Source organism: Nerophis ophidion, linkage group LG05 (genome assembly GCF_033978795.1).
Source record: "Nerophis ophidion isolate RoL-2023_Sa linkage group LG05, RoL_Noph_v1.0, whole genome shotgun sequence".
Taxonomy (NCBI): Eukaryota; Metazoa; Chordata; class Actinopteri; order Syngnathiformes; family Syngnathidae; genus Nerophis; species Nerophis ophidion.
Genome location: NC_084615.1, coordinates 24679427 through 24698495, shown reverse-complemented (window position 1 = coordinate 24698495; position 19069 = coordinate 24679427). Strand labels below are relative to the sequence as shown.

At 42.4% G+C, this 19069-nt stretch overlaps 1 protein-coding gene across 2 annotated transcripts in view; it reads left to right on the top strand.

Annotated features, from left to right (window-relative positions):
- Positions 1-16148: 16148 nt before the first annotated feature.
- cep85l (centrosomal protein 85, like) overlaps positions 16149-19069 on the top strand; it is a 52934-nt gene continuing 50013 nt past the window's right edge. For both annotated transcript variants that reach the window (XM_061900358.1, XM_061900357.1), the window contains exon 1: positions 16149-16442. In XM_061900358.1, coding sequence (XP_061756342.1) covers positions 16394-16442 — 49 coding nt within the window. In that variant the 5' untranslated portion in view covers positions 16149-16393. The remainder of the gene's footprint in view (positions 16443-19069) is intronic.

Genomic DNA, 19069 nt, shown 5'->3' with positions numbered 1-19069 from the left:
ATATTTTGTTGTATCATGATATGTTTTCAATGTCAATCTTAGTATTTTTGTACACTGTTGTTTTTGTGTGTTTTCACAGGTGTTTACTTTCAAGGTTTCCATTTTCCTTTTTTACGGTTTTGCTATTTCTCAGTTACGGTTTCAAATAATTGGTAGTGGTTTGACATGGAGGAGCGGGATGCCTGTGGGCGGAGCTTACAATAAGTTTACCCAAAAGCAGTTTTATTATACTTTTACTATACTTGAGCTTGCAGGTAAAACACCATAACAGAAAACAAACAACATGGTCAAATGCAGAGAATAATTTTGCCACATCTAGTATGTGTGTGACAATCATTTGTACTTTAACTTTAACTTTAACTTTAACATTGTGGAGGGGGCGTGGTCCGCGCGTCTCCTGTGGAAGGGCGTGTGCAGGAGCCCCAGCTCTGAAGCAGCAGACAGGTGAGTGAATTTCCCAGCTGAGGCGGGTTATCTAATCACCTCTCTCCCGTAATCAGCAGCGTCCGAGGCCATGAGAGGGAGAGCAGACAGAGGAGAGAAGGCCGCAGAGAGTGGCGAGGCCAGATAATCGAGCAAACTGAAGAAAACTAACAAAAATAAAAATAAAAGTCTCACTGATGACTCATCCTTCCCGAGGCCACCGAAAGAACCCAGACGCACAGATACGTGTCACAAACATGTTTACTTGACCCACTTCCTGGGAAATTTATCAGGGAGCTCTTTGTAATATTAGGACCTTCGCTGCTAAAAATTATAATCATATCACTTTCCTCTGGCACTGTTCCCCGATCATTTAAAAAAGCGGCTCAAAAAACCTAACCTCGATCCTGACCTCATGGTAAACTACCGAACCACCTTCCCTTTATGTCGAAAATCCTATAAAAAATTGTTGCACAGCAGTTTAATGAACACTTGGCGTCTAACAATCTCTTTGAACCCTTTCAATCCGGTGTCAGGGCCAATCACTCAACAGAGACAGCCCTCGCAAATGTGACTAATGATCTATTGCTAACGATGGATGCTGATACATCATCCATGTTGCTGCTTCTTGATCTTTGCACTGCTTTCAATACCGTCGATCATAACATTTTATTGGAACGTATCAAAGCACGTATTGGTATGTCGGACTTAGCCTTGTCTTGGTTTAACTCTTATCTTACTGACAGGATGCAGTGCGTCTCCCACAACAATGTGACCTCCGACTATGTTAAGGTAATGAGTGGAGTTCCCCAAGGTTCGGTTCTTGGCCCTGCACTCTTCAGCATCTACATGCTGCCGCTAGGTGACATCATACGCAAATACGGTGCTAGCTTTGACTGTTATGCTGATGACACCTAACTCTACATGCCCATAAAGATGACCAAAACGCTGGATTGTGGTCACCTGGAGGTGTGTCTAAATCAAATCAAACAATGGATGTCCATCAACTTTTTGCAACTTAACACTAAGAAAATAGGAAATGCTGATTTTCTTTCCTGCTAGACACCGACGCCTATTTGATTTGACATTTGACAACCAAACAATTACACAAAGTGACTAGGCAAAGAATCTCGTATTTTCGACCCAACTCTCTAGTTTGAGTCACACATTAAGAGTGTTACTAAAACGGCCTTCTTTTATCTCCGTAATATCGCTAAAATTCGTCCCATTTTGTCCACCAGCGACGCTGAGATCATTATTCATGCGTTCGTTACGTCTCGTCTCGATTACTGCAATGAATTATTTTTGGGTCTCCCTTTGTCTAGCATTAAAAGATTACAGTTGGTACAAAATGCGGCTGTTAGATTAGAACAGGGCTTGGCAACCCGCGGCTCCGGAGCCGCATGCGGCTCTTGGATCTCTCTGATGTGGCTGGCTGCATACTCGCCGACCGCCCCCCCGATTTTCCGGGAGGTCCCCTGATTTCAGTGCCGCTCCCAGAATAATATCCTCTGATTTTTATTAGGGGCGTGCCGTGATGGGAATGCCTTTAACGTCCACTATAAGATGTCGCCTTGTCCGATTTGATAACCATAATATCTGCATGCCTGTCACACGTAATGTGCAGTTGTTGTCAACACACGTAAATGACTGCAAGGTATACTTGGTCAACAGCCATTCAGGTTACACTGAGGGTTGTGATATAAACAACTTTAAGACTCTTACTAATATGCGCCACACTGTGAACCCACACCAAACAAGAATGACAAACACATTTCGGGAGAACATCCGCACTGTAACACAACATAAACTCAACAGAAAAAATACCCAGAATCCCATGCGTCGGTTGAGGTGGGCGGGGTTGGGGGGCGAGGCAGGGGTTTAGTGGTAGTGTATAATGTAGCCCGGAAGAGTTAGGGATGCATGGGATTCTGGGTATTTGTTCTGTTGTGTTTATGTTGTGTTACAGTGCGGATGTTCTCCCGAAATGTGTTTGTCATTCTTGTTTGGTGTGGGTTCACAGTGTGGCGCATATTAGTAAGAGTGTTAAAGTTATTTATACGGCCACTCTCAGTGTGACCTGTATGGCTGTTGAACAAGTATGCCTTGCAGTCACCTACGTGTGTCTGCAGAAACCACATACAACTTGTGACTGGGCTGGCTAGCTGTTAGTTACGGTTGTAGAGGATGCTAAACGCATTGCCATTATAGTACCCCCTTATTGTTTTTGGGGTTAAAATCAGCAGACATTTGAGAGTATAGTACTTCTGAAATTCGGGGGTCTCCCGGGAAAATTGGGAGGGTTGGCAAATGTGATGTTGTCAAGCGGCATTCATATAAAAAAAACTTGCGGGCCGCACTAACATTACATGTTCGTATTAAGGTGCGGGCCGCGTGTCTGAGACCCCTGGTTTATACATAGCACAAAGCAAAAAAAACTTTGTACGCAGTGTTATTTCATTTTAAGAGTTTTATGGCTCCCTTTGTTTTCTTTATTTTGTGAAACTGGTCAAAATGGCTCTTTGAGTGGTAAAGGTTGCCGACCCTTGGACTAGAACAAGAAAGTCATATTAGGCCTATACTGCACTGGCTTCCAGTGCACGTAAGATGCGACTTTGAGGTTTTTCTACTTACGTATAAAATACTACACGGTCTGGCTCCATGCTATCTTGCCGATTGTATTGTACCATATGTACCGGCCAGAAATCTGCGTTCCAAAAACTCTGGCTTATTAGTGATTCCCAGAGCCCAAAAAAAGGCTGCATGCTTTTGAACGTTGTCCATTCGGGCTCCAGTACTCTGGAATGCCCTACCGGTAACAGTTAGAGATGCTACCTCAGTAGAAGCATTTAAGTCCCATCTTAAAACTTATTTGTATATTCTAGCCTTTAAATAGAACCCCCCCCCCCCTTTTTAGACCAGTTGATCTGCTGTCTCTCTTTTCAATCAATGTTTATTTACATAGTCCTAAATCACAAGTGTCTCAAAGGGGTGCACAAGCCACAACGACATCCCCGGTTCAGATCCCACATCAGGGCAAGGAAAAACTGAGCCGAGGATGTCGTTGTGACTTGTGCAGCCCTTTGAGACATTTGTGATTAAGGGCTGTATAAGTAAATGTTAGGTCATTTAGGTCTTTGAGTTAACCTAGCCATACTTTGAGGAAGGAATATAAGTTGTGCAGAAATTGGCATTGCCATGTCGTTGCTGTTCCACTGAACACATTGACTTGAATAAGAATGGAAGAGTCTGTCACCAAGGTGGCGCCATTCAGTTGCCATCAAGTGAAAATCCGGGGTTAGGTTCTTGGTGAACTTCCGAAAGTCCCACCTCGCTACTATGTACTAAAAATAGTTCCTGTAAAACTAAATCTACCTGGGTATATTTTGGTGGAAACACAGGGGGCTTATGTTTTGTCATTCTTACACTTTCCAAATGAGCTTTTAGTCAGACAATATTTTCGGTTTACTGGATGGAATTTTTACCTGACATGTTTCGACTGTCATCGGCAGTTTTCTTCAAAAGGGTCACCTGACCACTGCGACATGCTGCCTATCAGCTGTTCTTATAGGTCAGGGGTCGGCAACCTGCGGCTCCGGAGCCGCATGCGGCTCTTTGATCACTCTGATGTGGCTCAGCTGCTTACTTGCCAACCCCCCGATTTTTCCGGGAGGTTTCCGGATTTCAGTGCCTCACCCAGAAATCACCCGGGGCAAACATCCTCAAATTTTCACCCAGACAACAGTATTGAGGGTGAAAAGGCCTTTTATGGTCCTCTTAAACATATCGTCACGCCCGCTTTAGCACCATGCTATCTGCGTGCCGGTCGGACACATGTATAATGCGACTTCTGTCAAAACACGCAACTGACTGCAAGGCATACTTACTCAACAGCCATACAGGTTACACTGAGGGGGGCAGTATAAACAACTTTAACACTTTTACTAGTATGCGCCACACTGTGAACCCACACCAAACAAGAATAACAAACACATTTCGGGAGAACATCCACACTGTAACACAACATAAACACAACAGAAGAAATACCCAGAATCCCATGCATCCCTGACTCATCCGGGCTACATTATGCACCCCAGCTAGCACCAAACCCCGCCCCCCCAACCCCGCCCACCTCAACTGATGCACGGAGGGGAGGGGGTGGGGGGGGGGTTGGTGCTATATTGCAGCCCGGAAGAGTTAAGGATGCATGGAATTCTGGATATTTCTTCTGTTGTGTTTATGTTGTGTTACAGTGTGGATGTTCTCCCGAAATGTGTTTGGCATTCTTCTTTGGTGTGGGTTCACACTGTGGCGCACATTTGTAACAGTGTTAAAGTTGTTCAAACGGGCACCCTCAGTGGGACCTGCATGGCTGTTGAATAAGTATGCCTTGCAGTCACTTACTTGTGTCTGCAGAAGCTACATACAACAAGGGTCTGGGCTGGCAAGCTGTTTGTACAGGTTGTAGTGGGCGCTAGAGGCAGGGCAATCATAGCACGCCCTTATTATTGTTGAGTGAAAAGCAGCAAACATTCGTGAGAATAGTTGCTCTGGAATTCGGGAGTCTCCCGGAAAAATTGGGAGAGTTGGCAAGTGTGATGCTGCCAAGCGGCATTCATTTAAAACTTGCGGTCCGCGCTAACATTAAATTTTCATATTAAAGTGCAGGCCGCTTGTCTGAGACCCCTGGTTTATACATACCACAAATCTCGACAGTGCGCCTTATAACCCTGTGCGCCTAATGTACGGAATAATTTTGGTTGTGCTTACCAACCTCGAAACTATTTTATTTGTAACATGGTGAAATGATAAGTGTGACCAGTAGATGGTAGTCACACATAAAAGATGTGTGCAGACTGCAATATGACTCAAGTAAACAACACCAACATTTTTTATGTTCCATTGAAAATATAGAACATTACACATGGCTCTCAAAAATCTATCAAGATATTTTATTACGACTTTGGTAAGCTTCGAAGCTGCACCACTTGATGGATTGTACTGTGCTTCAACATGTGAGTATTATGGTGGGTGTATAAAGTAAGAAATTATCTGGTGTTCTGTTTCACAATATTATGCAAAAGCAACTTTTCTCACCTTCTGCTACCTGCTGATGTGTATTTGGGATCTGCATAAGTCCTAAAAATTTGCAGGCGTCCGCCTTTGTAGTCCGTGGTGATAACCATAGTCGATAAGCTTCTTCTTTCTCTCTATCTTCTTGTTATGGGACATTCATCCTCCGCTGTTGCCATTTCTAATATAAAGTAGTGTAAAGTTCTTACCTTTTATATTTCAGTAAACTCGCCATGAAAGCGCTACAACATACCGGTGTAGTAAATTTACATTATTCACATTGTATTTCTTATTTGAAGATTGTATTTGTCGAGCAGTTTGTAATTTTATAATGATTCATTTTGAAAATAATGTTATTGTTTTTTACACTATGGCTTACCAGTTTTATTTTGCATTTTGTTTCTTCACTGTGCTCAAAATGAACCGAACTGTGACCTTAAGACATAGCAAACAGTGACTATGGGGTACCATTTTGCCCCTGTTACAAAGACGACACAAGTCTTTATCAGAGAAAACATGCCCAAAGCATGCAGGGGTCATTCTGATATTTTATTTTGTAAAGAAAAAAGCATATATACAATCAAATATTTAAGAAAAAAAATGATTATTAGCTTTTTGTTGTAGGTAACAAAGCGCAATTTTATCGCAAAACCCAAAACCAGTGAAATTGGCACGTTGTGTAATTCGTAAATAAAGATAGAGTACAATGATTTGCAAATCCTTTTTGGACTTATATTCAATTGAAAAGACTGCAAGGCGAGATATTTAATGTTCGAACTAAGAAACTTTATTTTTTTTGCAAATAATCATTAACTTAGAATGTAATGGCAGCAACACATTACAAAAAAGTTGGCACAGGTGCATTTTTACCACTGTGTTAGATGGCCTTTCCTATTAACAGCACTCTGTAAACGTTTGGGAATTGAGGAGACCAATTTTTGATGTACAACTTAACGGCCTACTAAAATGAGATTTTCTTATTTAAACGGGGATAGCAGGTCCATTCTATGTGTCATACTTGATCATTTTGCGATATTGCCATATTTTTGCTGAAAGGATTTAGTAAAGAACATCAACGATAAAGTTGGCAACTTTTGGTCGCTAATAACAAAACCTTGCCATTACCGAAAGTAGCAGACGATGCGCGCGTGACGTCACGAGTTGTAGGGCTCCTCAGATCCTCACATTGTTTATAATCATAACCACCAGCAGCAAGAGCGATTCGGACCGAGAAAGCGACGATTTCCCCATAAATTTGAGCGAGAATGAAAGATTTGTGGATGAGGATATTGAGACTGAAGGACTAGAAAAAAAAAGAGAAAAAAAAGGCGATTGCAGTGGGAGCAATTCAGATATTATTAGACACATTTACTAGGATGATTCTGGAAAATCCCTTATCTGCCTATTGTTTTAGTGAGATTATACAGTACCTGAAAGTCGGAGGAGTGTGGCCACGGGTGTGTTGACCGCTAGTGTCTCCGTGGGAGGAGGTAATAGTCCGCGGAAGCTGCAGGAGGACGCATCGGGCGCAGGCTCCGCTCATAACTACAGTAAGAGCCAACTTATTACCACCATTTTCTCACCGAAACCTGCCGGTTAACATGTGGTCGGGATCCATGGTCGCTTGACCGCTCTGTTCCATAGTTAAGCTTAGCCTTCGGGAATTTTGAACAATGAAACACCGGTTGTGTTTGTGTGGCTAAAGGCTAAAAGCTTCCCACCTCCATCTTTCTACTTTGACTTTTCCATTATTAATTGAACAAATTGCAAAAGATTCAGCAACACAGATGTCCAGAATACTGTGTAATTATGCGATTAAAGCAGACTATAGCTTGGATCGGGCTGGAAAATATCGTCTGCAACAATCAGAGACGTCAAATGCCAGCATCATACGCGTCATGATACCGCGACGTTTTCAACAGGACACTTTGCAGGAAATTTAAAATTGCAATTTAGTAAACTAAAAAGGCCGTATTGGCATGTGTTGCAATGTTAATATTTCATCATTGATATATAAACTTTCAGACTGCGTGGTCGGTAGTAGTGGGTTTCAGTAGGCCTTTAAGTTGTTCCGTTGGGGTATTTCAGGCTTCGTATTGTGACACACATTTTTAATGGGAGACAGGTCTGGACTACAGGCAGGCCAGTCTAGTACCTGCACTATTTTACTAGGAAGCCCCACTGTTGTAACACGTAGCTTGGCATTGTCTTGCTGAAATTAAGCAGGGGCGTCCGTGATAACGTTGCTTGGATGACAACATATGTTGTTCCAAAACCTGTATGCACCTTTCAGCATTAATGGTGCCTTCACAGACGCGTAAGTTACCCATGCCTTGGGCACTAATACACCCTCATTCCATCACAGATGCTGGCTTTTGAACTTTGCGCCTATAACGATCCGGATGGTTCTTTTCCTCTTTGTTCCGTAGGACACGACATCCACAGTTTCCAAAAACAAATTGAAATGTGGACTCGTCAGATCGAAGAACAGTTTTCCACTATGCATCAGTCCATCCTAGATAAGCTCGGGTCCAGTGAACATTTGTACTGTTGTATAATTGGTTTGATTTTATTTAACAAAATATGCCCCGTGCCAACCAAACTTGACCTGCTAGCCAGAAAAGACCCCCTTGACTTGTCCTTGGAAGGCCTTGGAACTGGAAGAGAAGGCCAGAGACCAACAAATTTGGGCCTCTCTACTGACACCCTTTGAGATTATCATCACACTTCAACATCTCTGTCATGTAAATGCTGCCTCTTTAATTGGTTGGCATTACAACTAAGAATTAGTTGCTTAACTCTGGATGAATTAAGGTGAAAAAAAGATATAGATACATGTCAATTAAGAAGTGAAGTAAATGGTTATATACTACATTACTCAATAGTCTTATCCATGTAGACATGAAGCGGATGTAGATCTGAACTCCGCCGGAGATAGAGTTGATATCAGCGTCTCTACTTCCTCATGGACGGCTGAAGAGAGGAAGGCGTTGCAGAGGATGGTTGAAGGTTGTGGAGGTCAGCCTTCAGATCACCACAGACATCATCATTAGCAGGTGCATCACCAAGGATCCCAACCACTCTGCACACATTCTATTTAGCTGGGGAGCATCCAGTGTAAAAAAGCAATTAGGAATATCTTAGACATGGATGAATTGGTTCATTGTAATTCTGCCATCTGGGGATTACAAACCCTGTTTCCACATTACCTGTAGTTGGGAAATTGTGTTAGATGTAAATATAAAAGGAATACAATGATTCGCAAATCATTTTCAACCCATATTCAGTTGAATATGCTACAAAGACAACATATTTGATGTTCAAACTGATCTTTTTTTTTTTTTTGTAAAGAATCATTAACTTTAGAATTTGAAGCCAGCAACACGTGACAAAGAAGTTGGGAAAGGTGGCAATAAATACAGATAAAGTTGAGGAATGCTCATCAAACACTTATGTGGAACATCCCACAGGTGTGCAGGCTAATTGGGAACAGGTGGGTGCCATGATTGGGTATAAAAACAGCTTCCATTAAATGCTAAGTAATTCACAAAACAAGGATGGGGTGAGGGTCACCACTTTTTAAGCAAATTGTTGAACAGTTTTAGAACAACATTTCTCAACGAGCTATTGCAAGGAATTTAGGGATTTTACCATCTACGGTCCGTAAAATCATTAAAAAAAACTGAGAATCTGGAGAAATCACTGCACTTAAGCAATGATATTACAGACTTTTGATCCCTCAGGCTGCACTGCATCAAAAACCGACATCAGTGTGTAAAGGATATCATCACAAGGGCTCAGGAACACTTCATAAAACCACTGTCAGTAACTACAGTTGGTCGCTACATCTGTAAGTACAAGTTAAAACTCTACTATGCAAAGCCAAACCCATTTATCAACCATATCCTGAAACGCCACCGGGTTGGCTGGGCCGGAGCTCACCTAAGATGGACTGATGCAAAGTGGAAAGGTGTTTTGTGGTCTGACGAGTCCACATTTCAAATTTTATTTGGAAACAGAGGACGTGGTGTCCTCCGGAACAAAGACAAAAATAACCATTCGGATGGTTATAGGCGCAAAGTTCAAAAGCCAGCATCTGTGATGGTATGGGGGTGTATTAGTGCCCAAGGCATGGGTAACTTACACATCTGTGAAGGCACCATTAATGCTGAAAGGAGGTTTTGGAGCAACATATGTTGTCATCCAAGCAATGTTACCATGGACGCCCCTGCTTATTTCAGCAAGACAAGTGTTACAACAGCGTGGCTTCGTAAAAAAAAGAGTGTGGGTACTTTCCTGGCCCGCCTGCAGTCCAGACCTGTCTCCCATCGAAAATGTGTGGCGCATTATGAAGCATAAAATACGACAGAGGAGGCCCTGGACTGTTGAACGACTGAAGCTCCACATAAAACAAAAATGGGAAATAATTTTACTTTCAAAGCTTCAACAATGACTTTCCTCAGTTCCCAAACGTTTAATGAGTGTTGTTAAAAGAAAAGGTGATGTAACACAGTGGTGAACATGTCCTTTCCCAACTACTTTGGCACGTGTTGCAGCCATGAAATTCTAAGTTAATTATGATTTGCAAAAAAAAACTAAGTTGATGAGTTTGAACTTCAAATATCTTGTCCTTGTAGTGCATTCAATTGAATATGGGTTGAAAATGATTTGCAAATCATTGTATTCCGTTTCTATTTACATCTAACACAATTTCCCCAACTCGTATGGAAACAGGGTTTGTATAATATTATGTGAATATATAAATATAGCACGAGGAGGTGGTTCCACTGGTTCCGCAACACCGCCCGTCAGAAGCGGCCTTGACCCGCTACCAGGTTTCCACAGGACGCGCCAACAGCAACAGACAGCTTCACCGCGGGGGGACCCGGGGTTTTAATCTCTACTGTGCTGCTCCTTTCTTCCAGGGTCCGGGCGCTGTTGAGATGGGCAGGTGTGTTGGAGTTGCGGGCAACCCTGTCACGTGCGGCGGGAGTGCCAGTTGATGGAGGTGGGACAGGTGATGCAGGTTGTCGGCCCTCCATCACCCTCCCCCTATCCGGGAGAGACGTGTAGCGTCCCGGTAAGGGCACAAGGGAGTATATACCGGGCAATGGTGGATTCGGGCTGTGGGCAGTCCATGATCCACCAAAACCTAGTTCGACCCAGGCTTTGAGGCAGGCAGCACGGGTGAAAATCAAATGTGTTCATGGCATACTTGCCAACATTGAGACCTCCGATTTCGGGAGGTGGGGCGGAGGCGTGGTTGGGGGCATTGTTGGGGCGGGGGGCGTGGTTAAGAGGGGAGTATAATTCACCAACTCGAGTATTTCATATATATTTCATATATATATATATATATATACTGTATATATATATATGTATGAAATACTTTCGTCTCCTTGTGTGTACAGTTTTTTATTAAAATCCGTAGATGTTGTAACATGTTTGGGCAGGCAAGCAGTCTATATATATATATATATATATATATATATATATATATGAAATACTTGACTTTCAGTGAACTCTAGCTATATATTTATTTTATTATATATATGAATAAAAGAAATAGTTGAATTTCAGATGGCACCTATCAAATACACAGTAATAAAAACACAGTTGTTCTACTAACTGTACTGTGCTTGCTGGTTACTAAAATAAAACCAACAACACTTACCTTTCACTATTTGAGTAACCTTTGTTCTGCCATTTGCGTACTGGCGAGAGTAACTTGCCGCAACACCACATAAATCGTTGGCCAATCAAAAAGCAACCCCATAACACTATAGCCAAAATTCACCAGGAGATGGCGACAGACAACATGGAATCACTCTATTACAGACGGCATCGCCATAGCTGTATCTTCCTCGTTCTTCTGTTTCGTCTCCTTGTGTGTGCAGTTTTTTATTAAAATCCGTAGATGTTGTAACGTGATTGGGCAGGCAAGCTGTTTGTATAGTGGGAAAGCGGGCGTGAAAACAGGCTGTCCCCACTCAGGTCCGCATGGAGCTCGAGGGGGCGCGGCCTCCAGCTCCGCTGAATTTCGGGAGATTTTTGGGAGAAAATTGCTTCCGGGAGGCTTCCGGGAGGCTTTCGGGAGAGGCGCTGAATTGTTGGCAAGTATGGTTCACATCTGGTGCCAGTGGAAATTTGGTATAATAGACATAAGCATAGTGTCAAGGTTGCTGTAAGTGTGCACCTTACGTACCCCGTAATTTTGGGTACAAATTGACCAGGGTTTAACCGTTTAGTGACACAATGTGTAGGGGTGCAATCCCGGACCGTAAGAAAGGGGAATGTCCACGCCGTTCTCAGTGGCGACGCGGGTTCATCCGACACTGCTGAGGGGGAACCGGCGCCCCCCACTGGCACCCTACAGTGAACTTCCCCCTCGAGCAGTCCCAAGATGACACCCTGTGCCCGGCCTGGGACCAGGTGGCTTCCATCGATGGTCAGCTGGTGCGCCCGGGAACAGCGCATATACTCCCTCATTTTTAATGATTAGGGATTGATTATACAGAGTGAGCCATGACACTCAGACAGGAGACAAAATCACCCAGTTGTTGGTGCAGAAACGCCGCCGGGAAATGGTTTTCCAGGCGGCGCACTTCAATCCCATGGCTGGCCACATGGGGTATGATAAGACACTCAAATTGGTAATGGTTCGATTCTATTGGCTGGGCATTCGGGCCAACATAAGTGTTGAAAAAAGCACACAAAAAAGAATGTTGCGATGTTGTCTTTTTGTGTTTATACTATATTTGTCTTGAATATCATAGTATATATTAGTAAAGTAAGTATACAAAATACATGTGATTTAGTTTTTATTATTGGCTTCATTGGGTGCTTCAGCTGTTTACTGTCACTTTTCAGTTTCAGTTTCAATCAATCACTGTTTACTTATATAGCCCTAAATCTCAAAGGGCTGCACAAACCACAACGCAAACAACTACGACATCCTCAGTAGGCCCACATAAGGGCAAGGAAAACTCACACCCAGTGGGACGTCGGTGACAATGATGACTATGAGAACCTTGGAGAGGACGAAAGCAATGGATGTCGAGCGGGTCTAACATGATACTGTGAAAGTTCAATCCATAATGGATCCAACACAGCCGCGAGAGTCCAGTCCAAAGGGGATCCAACACAGCAGCGAGAGTCCGCCGCGAGTGTCCAGTCCAAAGCGGATCCAACACAGCAGCGAGAGTCCCGTCCACAGCGGAGCCAGCAGGAAACCATCCCAAGCGGAGGCGGATCAGCAGCGCAGTGATGTCCCAAGCCGATACACAGGCAAGCGGTCCATTCCGGGTCCCGACTCTTGACGAGCGGTCCATCCTGGGTCCCGACTCTGGACAGCCAGTACGCCATCCATGGCCATCGGATCGGACCAGACTCCCTCCACAAGGGAGAGTGGGACATAGGAGAAAGACAAAAAAAACGGCAGATCAACTGGTCTAAAAAGGGAGTCTATTTAAAGGCCAGAGTATACAAATTAGTTTTAAGGTGAGACTTAAATGCTTTGAATAACACTTCCCTCTATCCCAGCTGCACTTAGCCGTAAAGCAAAGTACACCTTAGACAAGTTGCCACCTCATCGCAGGGCCAACACAACACAGATCGACAGACAACCATCACACATTGGTTCAAATTCCACACAGAAAGACCCCAAGTTGGGGTCAAACCTGGGACTCCAGGTGTCTTTCATTACAAGTAATTCTGGGAATTGCTTCTACGGCCTGTGTGTCAAAGTCAAGGCCCTCGGGCCGGATATTTGGCCCCCGGGATGACATTTGATTACTATTAGAACCAGTCCGAAGGCCACAGCCGCCTGCCGCTGTTTTGCAAGCACCGACTGGGCTGTATAGCTCGCCATCCTAGTCACTGCCGTTGTGTCCTTGGGCAAGACACTTTACCCACCCGCTCCCAGTGCCACCCACGCTGGTTTTAATGTAACTTAGATATTGGGTTCCACTATGTAAAGCGCTTTGAGTCACAAGAGAAAAAGCGCTAAGTAAATATAATTCACACAATACTCCATCAGTATTGGCGCTAGGAATTTTCAAAATGGGGTCCCACGGACCCCATCAAGTCATAAGAATGAGGTCCCACGGTACATTTTCGGGGTCCCACTTTTTTGTAACTGTTCTGAGAACAAATGATAAATGTATGCATTATCCTGTTATATCTCACATTCTATATTGTGTTTTGGAAAACGGTTATTATAAACGTCACTTAATTTATTTGTAAAAATAATACAAAAGAAAACAAATGTTTATGCATATGCAAATGTGTTCAGTTATAAACGTTCATTCACTTTCTTCTTTCCTTCATTGATGTAAACTTTACGGCTGCTGGTATTTTTTTCTATATATTTATTGTAATATTTTTAGAATGTGTTTGTTCTATTTTTGGCCAAAGTAAGACAAAGAAAAACATCTGAAGTTCTCCTTATTTTTTAGTTTTAATGCCATGATTGCTGAAATGAGTTTGACACCCCTGTTCTACTTCCTGCTTCAAATTGTTATAAATTAGAATAAAATGCAACTTGTTCCGTGAGTGTGAATGTTGTCTGTCTATCTGTGTTGGCCCTGCAATGAGGTGGCGACTTGTCCAGGGTGTACCCCGCCTTCCGCCCGATTGTAGCTGAAATAGGCACCATTGATCCCTGCGGCCCCAAAGGGAATAAGCGGTAGAGAAATGGATGGATGGATGGCAACTTGTTCCCCATTCCTGAACTCTCAGCAACAAACTGCAAAACCTGCCCACTTGCCCCCTCTAGTGTACGAGGCTCGAACTGCAACTGTACTGTAAACAAGACCTGGTAGAAGTTTTTTCTTTTGATTGATTATTTTGCACTTTATTTTTGCCACTCAAACATTTTAAATGAAAATTAGTGACGTAATAATTGTATTTTTGTTGATCACGTAACATTGTTGTATTTATATTTTGTTAAATCGTTCGCCAGCAAGCATGTGTATTGTGTTGTTTTTTTCTTTATCAAAAAACAACAAATGCCTAAAAATAGCACTGCGGTATTGTAAACAAGACCTAGTAGAAGTTATTTCTTTTGTACGAGGCTCGAACCGCAACTGTACTGTACACAAACACCTCGTAGAAGTTTTTTCTTTTGATTAATTATTTTGCACTTTATTTTTGTCACTCAAACATTTTTAAATGAAAAGTAATGACGAAATAATTGTATTTTTGTTGATCATGTAACATTGTTGTTTTTATATATTTTTTAATCATTCGACAGCAAGCGTGTTGATTGTGTTGTTGTTTTCTTGATCAATAAACAACAAATGCCAGGAATAACACTTGCCCCCTCTAGTGTGCGAGGCTCGAACTGCAACTGTACTGTAAACAAAGACCTGGTAGAAGTTTTTTCTTTTGATTAATTATTTTGCCCTTTATTTTTGCCATTCATCCATCCATCCATCCATCCATCCATCATCTTCCGCTTATCCGAGGTCGGGTCGCGGGGGCAGCAGCCTAAGCAGGGAAGCCCAGACTTCCCTATCTCCAGCCACTTCGTCTAGCTCTTCCCGGGGGATCCCGAGGCGTTCCCAGGCCAGCCGGGAGACATAGTCTTTCCAACGTGTCCTGGGTCGATCTACGTTCCCATCCTCACCTATGGTCATGAGCTTTGGGTCATGACCGAAAGGATAAGATCACGGGTACAAGCGGCCGAAATGAGTTTCCTCCACCGGGTGGCGGGGCTCTCCCTTAGAGATAGGGTGAGAAGCTCTGCCATCCGGGAGGAGCTCAACGTAAAGCCGCTGCTCCTCCACATCGAGAGGAGCCAGATGAGGTGGTTCGGGCATCTGGTCAGGATGCCACCCGAACGCCTCCCTAGGGATGTGTTTAGGGCACGTCCAGCTGGTAGGAGGCCACGGGGAAGACCCAGGACACGTATTTTTGCCATTCAAACATTTTAAATGAAAAGTAGTGACGAAATAATTGTATTTTTGTTGATCATGTAACATTGTTGTATTTATATATTGTTAAATCGTTCGCCAGCAAGTGTGTTGATTGTGTTGTAGTTTTTTTCATCAAAAATCAACAAATGCCACGAATAGCACTGCTGTACTGTAAACAAGACCTCGTAGAAGTTTTTTCTTTGGATTAATTATTTTTGTCACTCAAACATTTTTAAAACAATTAATCAATCAATCAATGTTTATTTATATAGGCCTAAATCACAAGTGTCTCAAAGGGCTGCACAAACCACAACAACATCCTCGGTAGAGCCCACATAAGGACAAGGAAAAACTCACCCCAGTGAGACATCGGTGACAGTGACAATGATGACTATGAGAAACCTTGGAGAGGACCGCATATGTGGGCAACCCCCCCCCCGCTCCCCCTGAAAAGTAATGATGATCATCATTAATTGTATTTTTGTTGATCATGTAACATTGTTGTATTTAGTTTTGTTAAATCGTTCGCCAGCAAGCGTGTTGATTATGTTGTTTTTTTCTTTATCAAAAATACACGTCTTGTGTCAATCAAATTCATGACAAATCTCTCAATCTTCAAATGTCGAAATCAGTATTGGTGTTGTAAATACTGCGACTGCATTAACCTGGTATCAGGTTGATACAGGAATAGGCAGTATCGCCCACACCTAAAGACAGTCGAAGACAGCGTGGTGGAAGGAGGAGGAGTTTGGTGACGTCATCCGGTGTAATTAAGAGGAAGGAGACCGTTACTCGAAAATGTCTCCGGAAAAGAAACTTCCAGAACGGCTTTTATAGCCTCCCTGCCTCGCTGAAATGCCACGAATAGCATAGTAACGGTGTTTAAATCCCGCAGTGGCCTCATTCCGCCCGATGACTGTTTTTTTTTTACCCCTCCGACACAAAGCTGTTTTTTTCCGGCGGTTACATAAAACGTCTTAATGTGGAGCAGAGGTGATCCTGACGATGGACACGAATCTTCTAAAACAGGTGAGATGTATTCCTGTGCGGTTCCTAAATGTGCGATTTGAACGTGACGTGTGGGACTGAAACACTTTTTTTATTTTTTTATTTAAAGGCCAAACTGCGGCTGCTAATGTGACGCCACCGCGTTAGCAACAAGACCGCGAACGTATATCAGTCGACGAAACTATTTGTTCTTCTAGTTCTCAATGTATCCATGTAGCGACATATTAACACCTAATAGCCTTATAAGGAAAAACATCCGGAAAATACGGGAAACCCAGCAATGGACGCCTTCCTTCACAATGGGATGCTATATAGAAGCATGCGTCCCGCAATCAGTGCTTTTTAACAGTGCACTTCTTGTGTGGCCCAGATAGACATTTTCATTATTTTGAAAACAATTTTCAATTTCAGTATTTATTCAGTAAATAGCGAGTGATAAGTCAAACATTCATTCCAACAATTAGCTTTTTTTTCAATCAGATTTTTTAATTCGGATTAGGGCTGAGCAATATGACCTTTTTTCAATATCTCGATATTTGTAGGCCATATCGCGATACACGATATTGCCGACAGGGCGCTAATTAATTTAAAACCTCTTCTCACTCCTGCTTACCAAAGGCATGCGGTAAAAGTAAGCATGCGCTAATTATTTTAAAACTACTTCTCACTCCGGCACTTACCAAAGGCATGCAGTAGAAATTTAAGTGTGATGTAAGCTTGCACCTTAAATCCTACTGAATCTTCTTCCCTTTATGCGATTTCAAATTACCGGTAATGTAATCAGCCTCCTCCATTTTGAAAATGATGACAGGGGAAGTGTCACTCGTGACGTCACGAGTTTGACCAGGCGGTAATACTAAGCCTGTGCTAATTATTTGGCGAAGCGAGTTTGACCCGGCAGTAATTCAAGGCAGGCGCATACTATATGCCATGCGGCAATTCAAGGAAATACGGTATATCGATATTTTGCCTTAGCCTTGAATTACCTATAATTTTAATACATAAAATCACAGCAGTATGATGATTCTATGTGTCTACATTAAAACATTCTTCTTCATACTGTATTAATATATACTCATTTTAAACTTTCATGCAAAGAAGGAAATCACAACTAAGTCAATTGACCAAAACTGTATTTTATTAAACAGTTATTAAGCAGTGGCACAAACATTCATGTTATTTCAAAACAGAAATTGCAAGATTGTCAGAGACATTTCAAAACAAGCTATTAGTGCACTTTTGTGAACGATGTCGCTTTTTTTTTTGATTGATTGAAACTTTTATTAGTAGATTGCACAGTTTAGTACATATTCTGTACAATTGACCACTAAATGGTAACACCCGAAGAAGTTTTTCAACTTGTTTAAGTCGGGGTCCACGTTAATCAATTCATGGCTAAGATGACATATGAAAACAACACTAAATTAAAATGCACTTTTTGTACAGAACGGCATTAGAATAGTTAAAAACAAATAAAGTGCACTTGTGCATGTTGTCACACAAGATATTTCAATAAGTGTCACATAAAAATGAACTGCATATCAAATAGTATATGTCCTACGGTGTTGATGTGGAAATTGTTGCTTTGGCATTTTGTGGCTGTGGCGCACCCAACGGAGATGTTGACATGCAGTTTCAAGCACTCTTCATTTTCTAGCGGCGGACTTTTCAAATGATGCTACAAATTAGCAGAAATGCTACTTTTGGTAGCAACGCTTCTGCCGTATAAATGTTCCAACATGTTCCCGCTTGAAGCCAAACCACTGCCAGACGATAAACCCTGTGCTGTTTTTCTTAGGAATTAATTCCCCATTTGTTACCAGATTTGCACCTTCTCTCTCTCGTATTACTACTCGCAACACACTGTTAGCATCACAGCTAATGTTACCCATGCCGCTTACCTCTCTGCTCATGGAGGGCGTGTGACGTTGCACGCGTGACATATGTAAGAAGGTGCGCTTGTTTTAAGTGTCTGTGTGAAGGAGAGACAAGAAAGAGGGAGAAACGCATACAGTTTAATGCCCTCAGCTAAAAGCAACTGCGTGAGAACGTTTACTCGAATATCACGATATAGTCATTTTCTATATCGCACAGAGACAAACCCGTGTTATATCGAGTATGTCGATATATCGCCCAGCCTTAATTAGGATTACATTTTTTGCCATTTTACTAACTGTGTGACTTTTTTCAAAAGCCATACACACTCTTCCAAATATCACATTCAATGTTCTTAATTCTTAGATTATCTGAAAAATTGTTTGTTTACATTTTTTTTCCAATTGCTTACACACTAAATAAAACATTTTAACAGAGTTAACAAAAGTCTACACATAGTCAACAAAACCTCTGTGCAAATTTACCTAATATTAGGCATAGACTCTGCTTCACAGTTTTTGCGAAATCCATCCATCCGTTTTCTACTGCTTGTCCCATTCGGGGTTGTGGCGGGTGCTGGAGCCTATCTCAGCTGCTTTGGGGCGGAAGGCGTCGTACACCCTGGACAAGTCGCCACCCCATCACAGGGCCAACACAGATAGACAGATAACATTCATACTCACATTCACATACTAGGGCCAATTTAGTATTGCCAATCAACCTATCCCCGAAATATTACACACAATGCTATACACACACCTTCCCACCTTGCA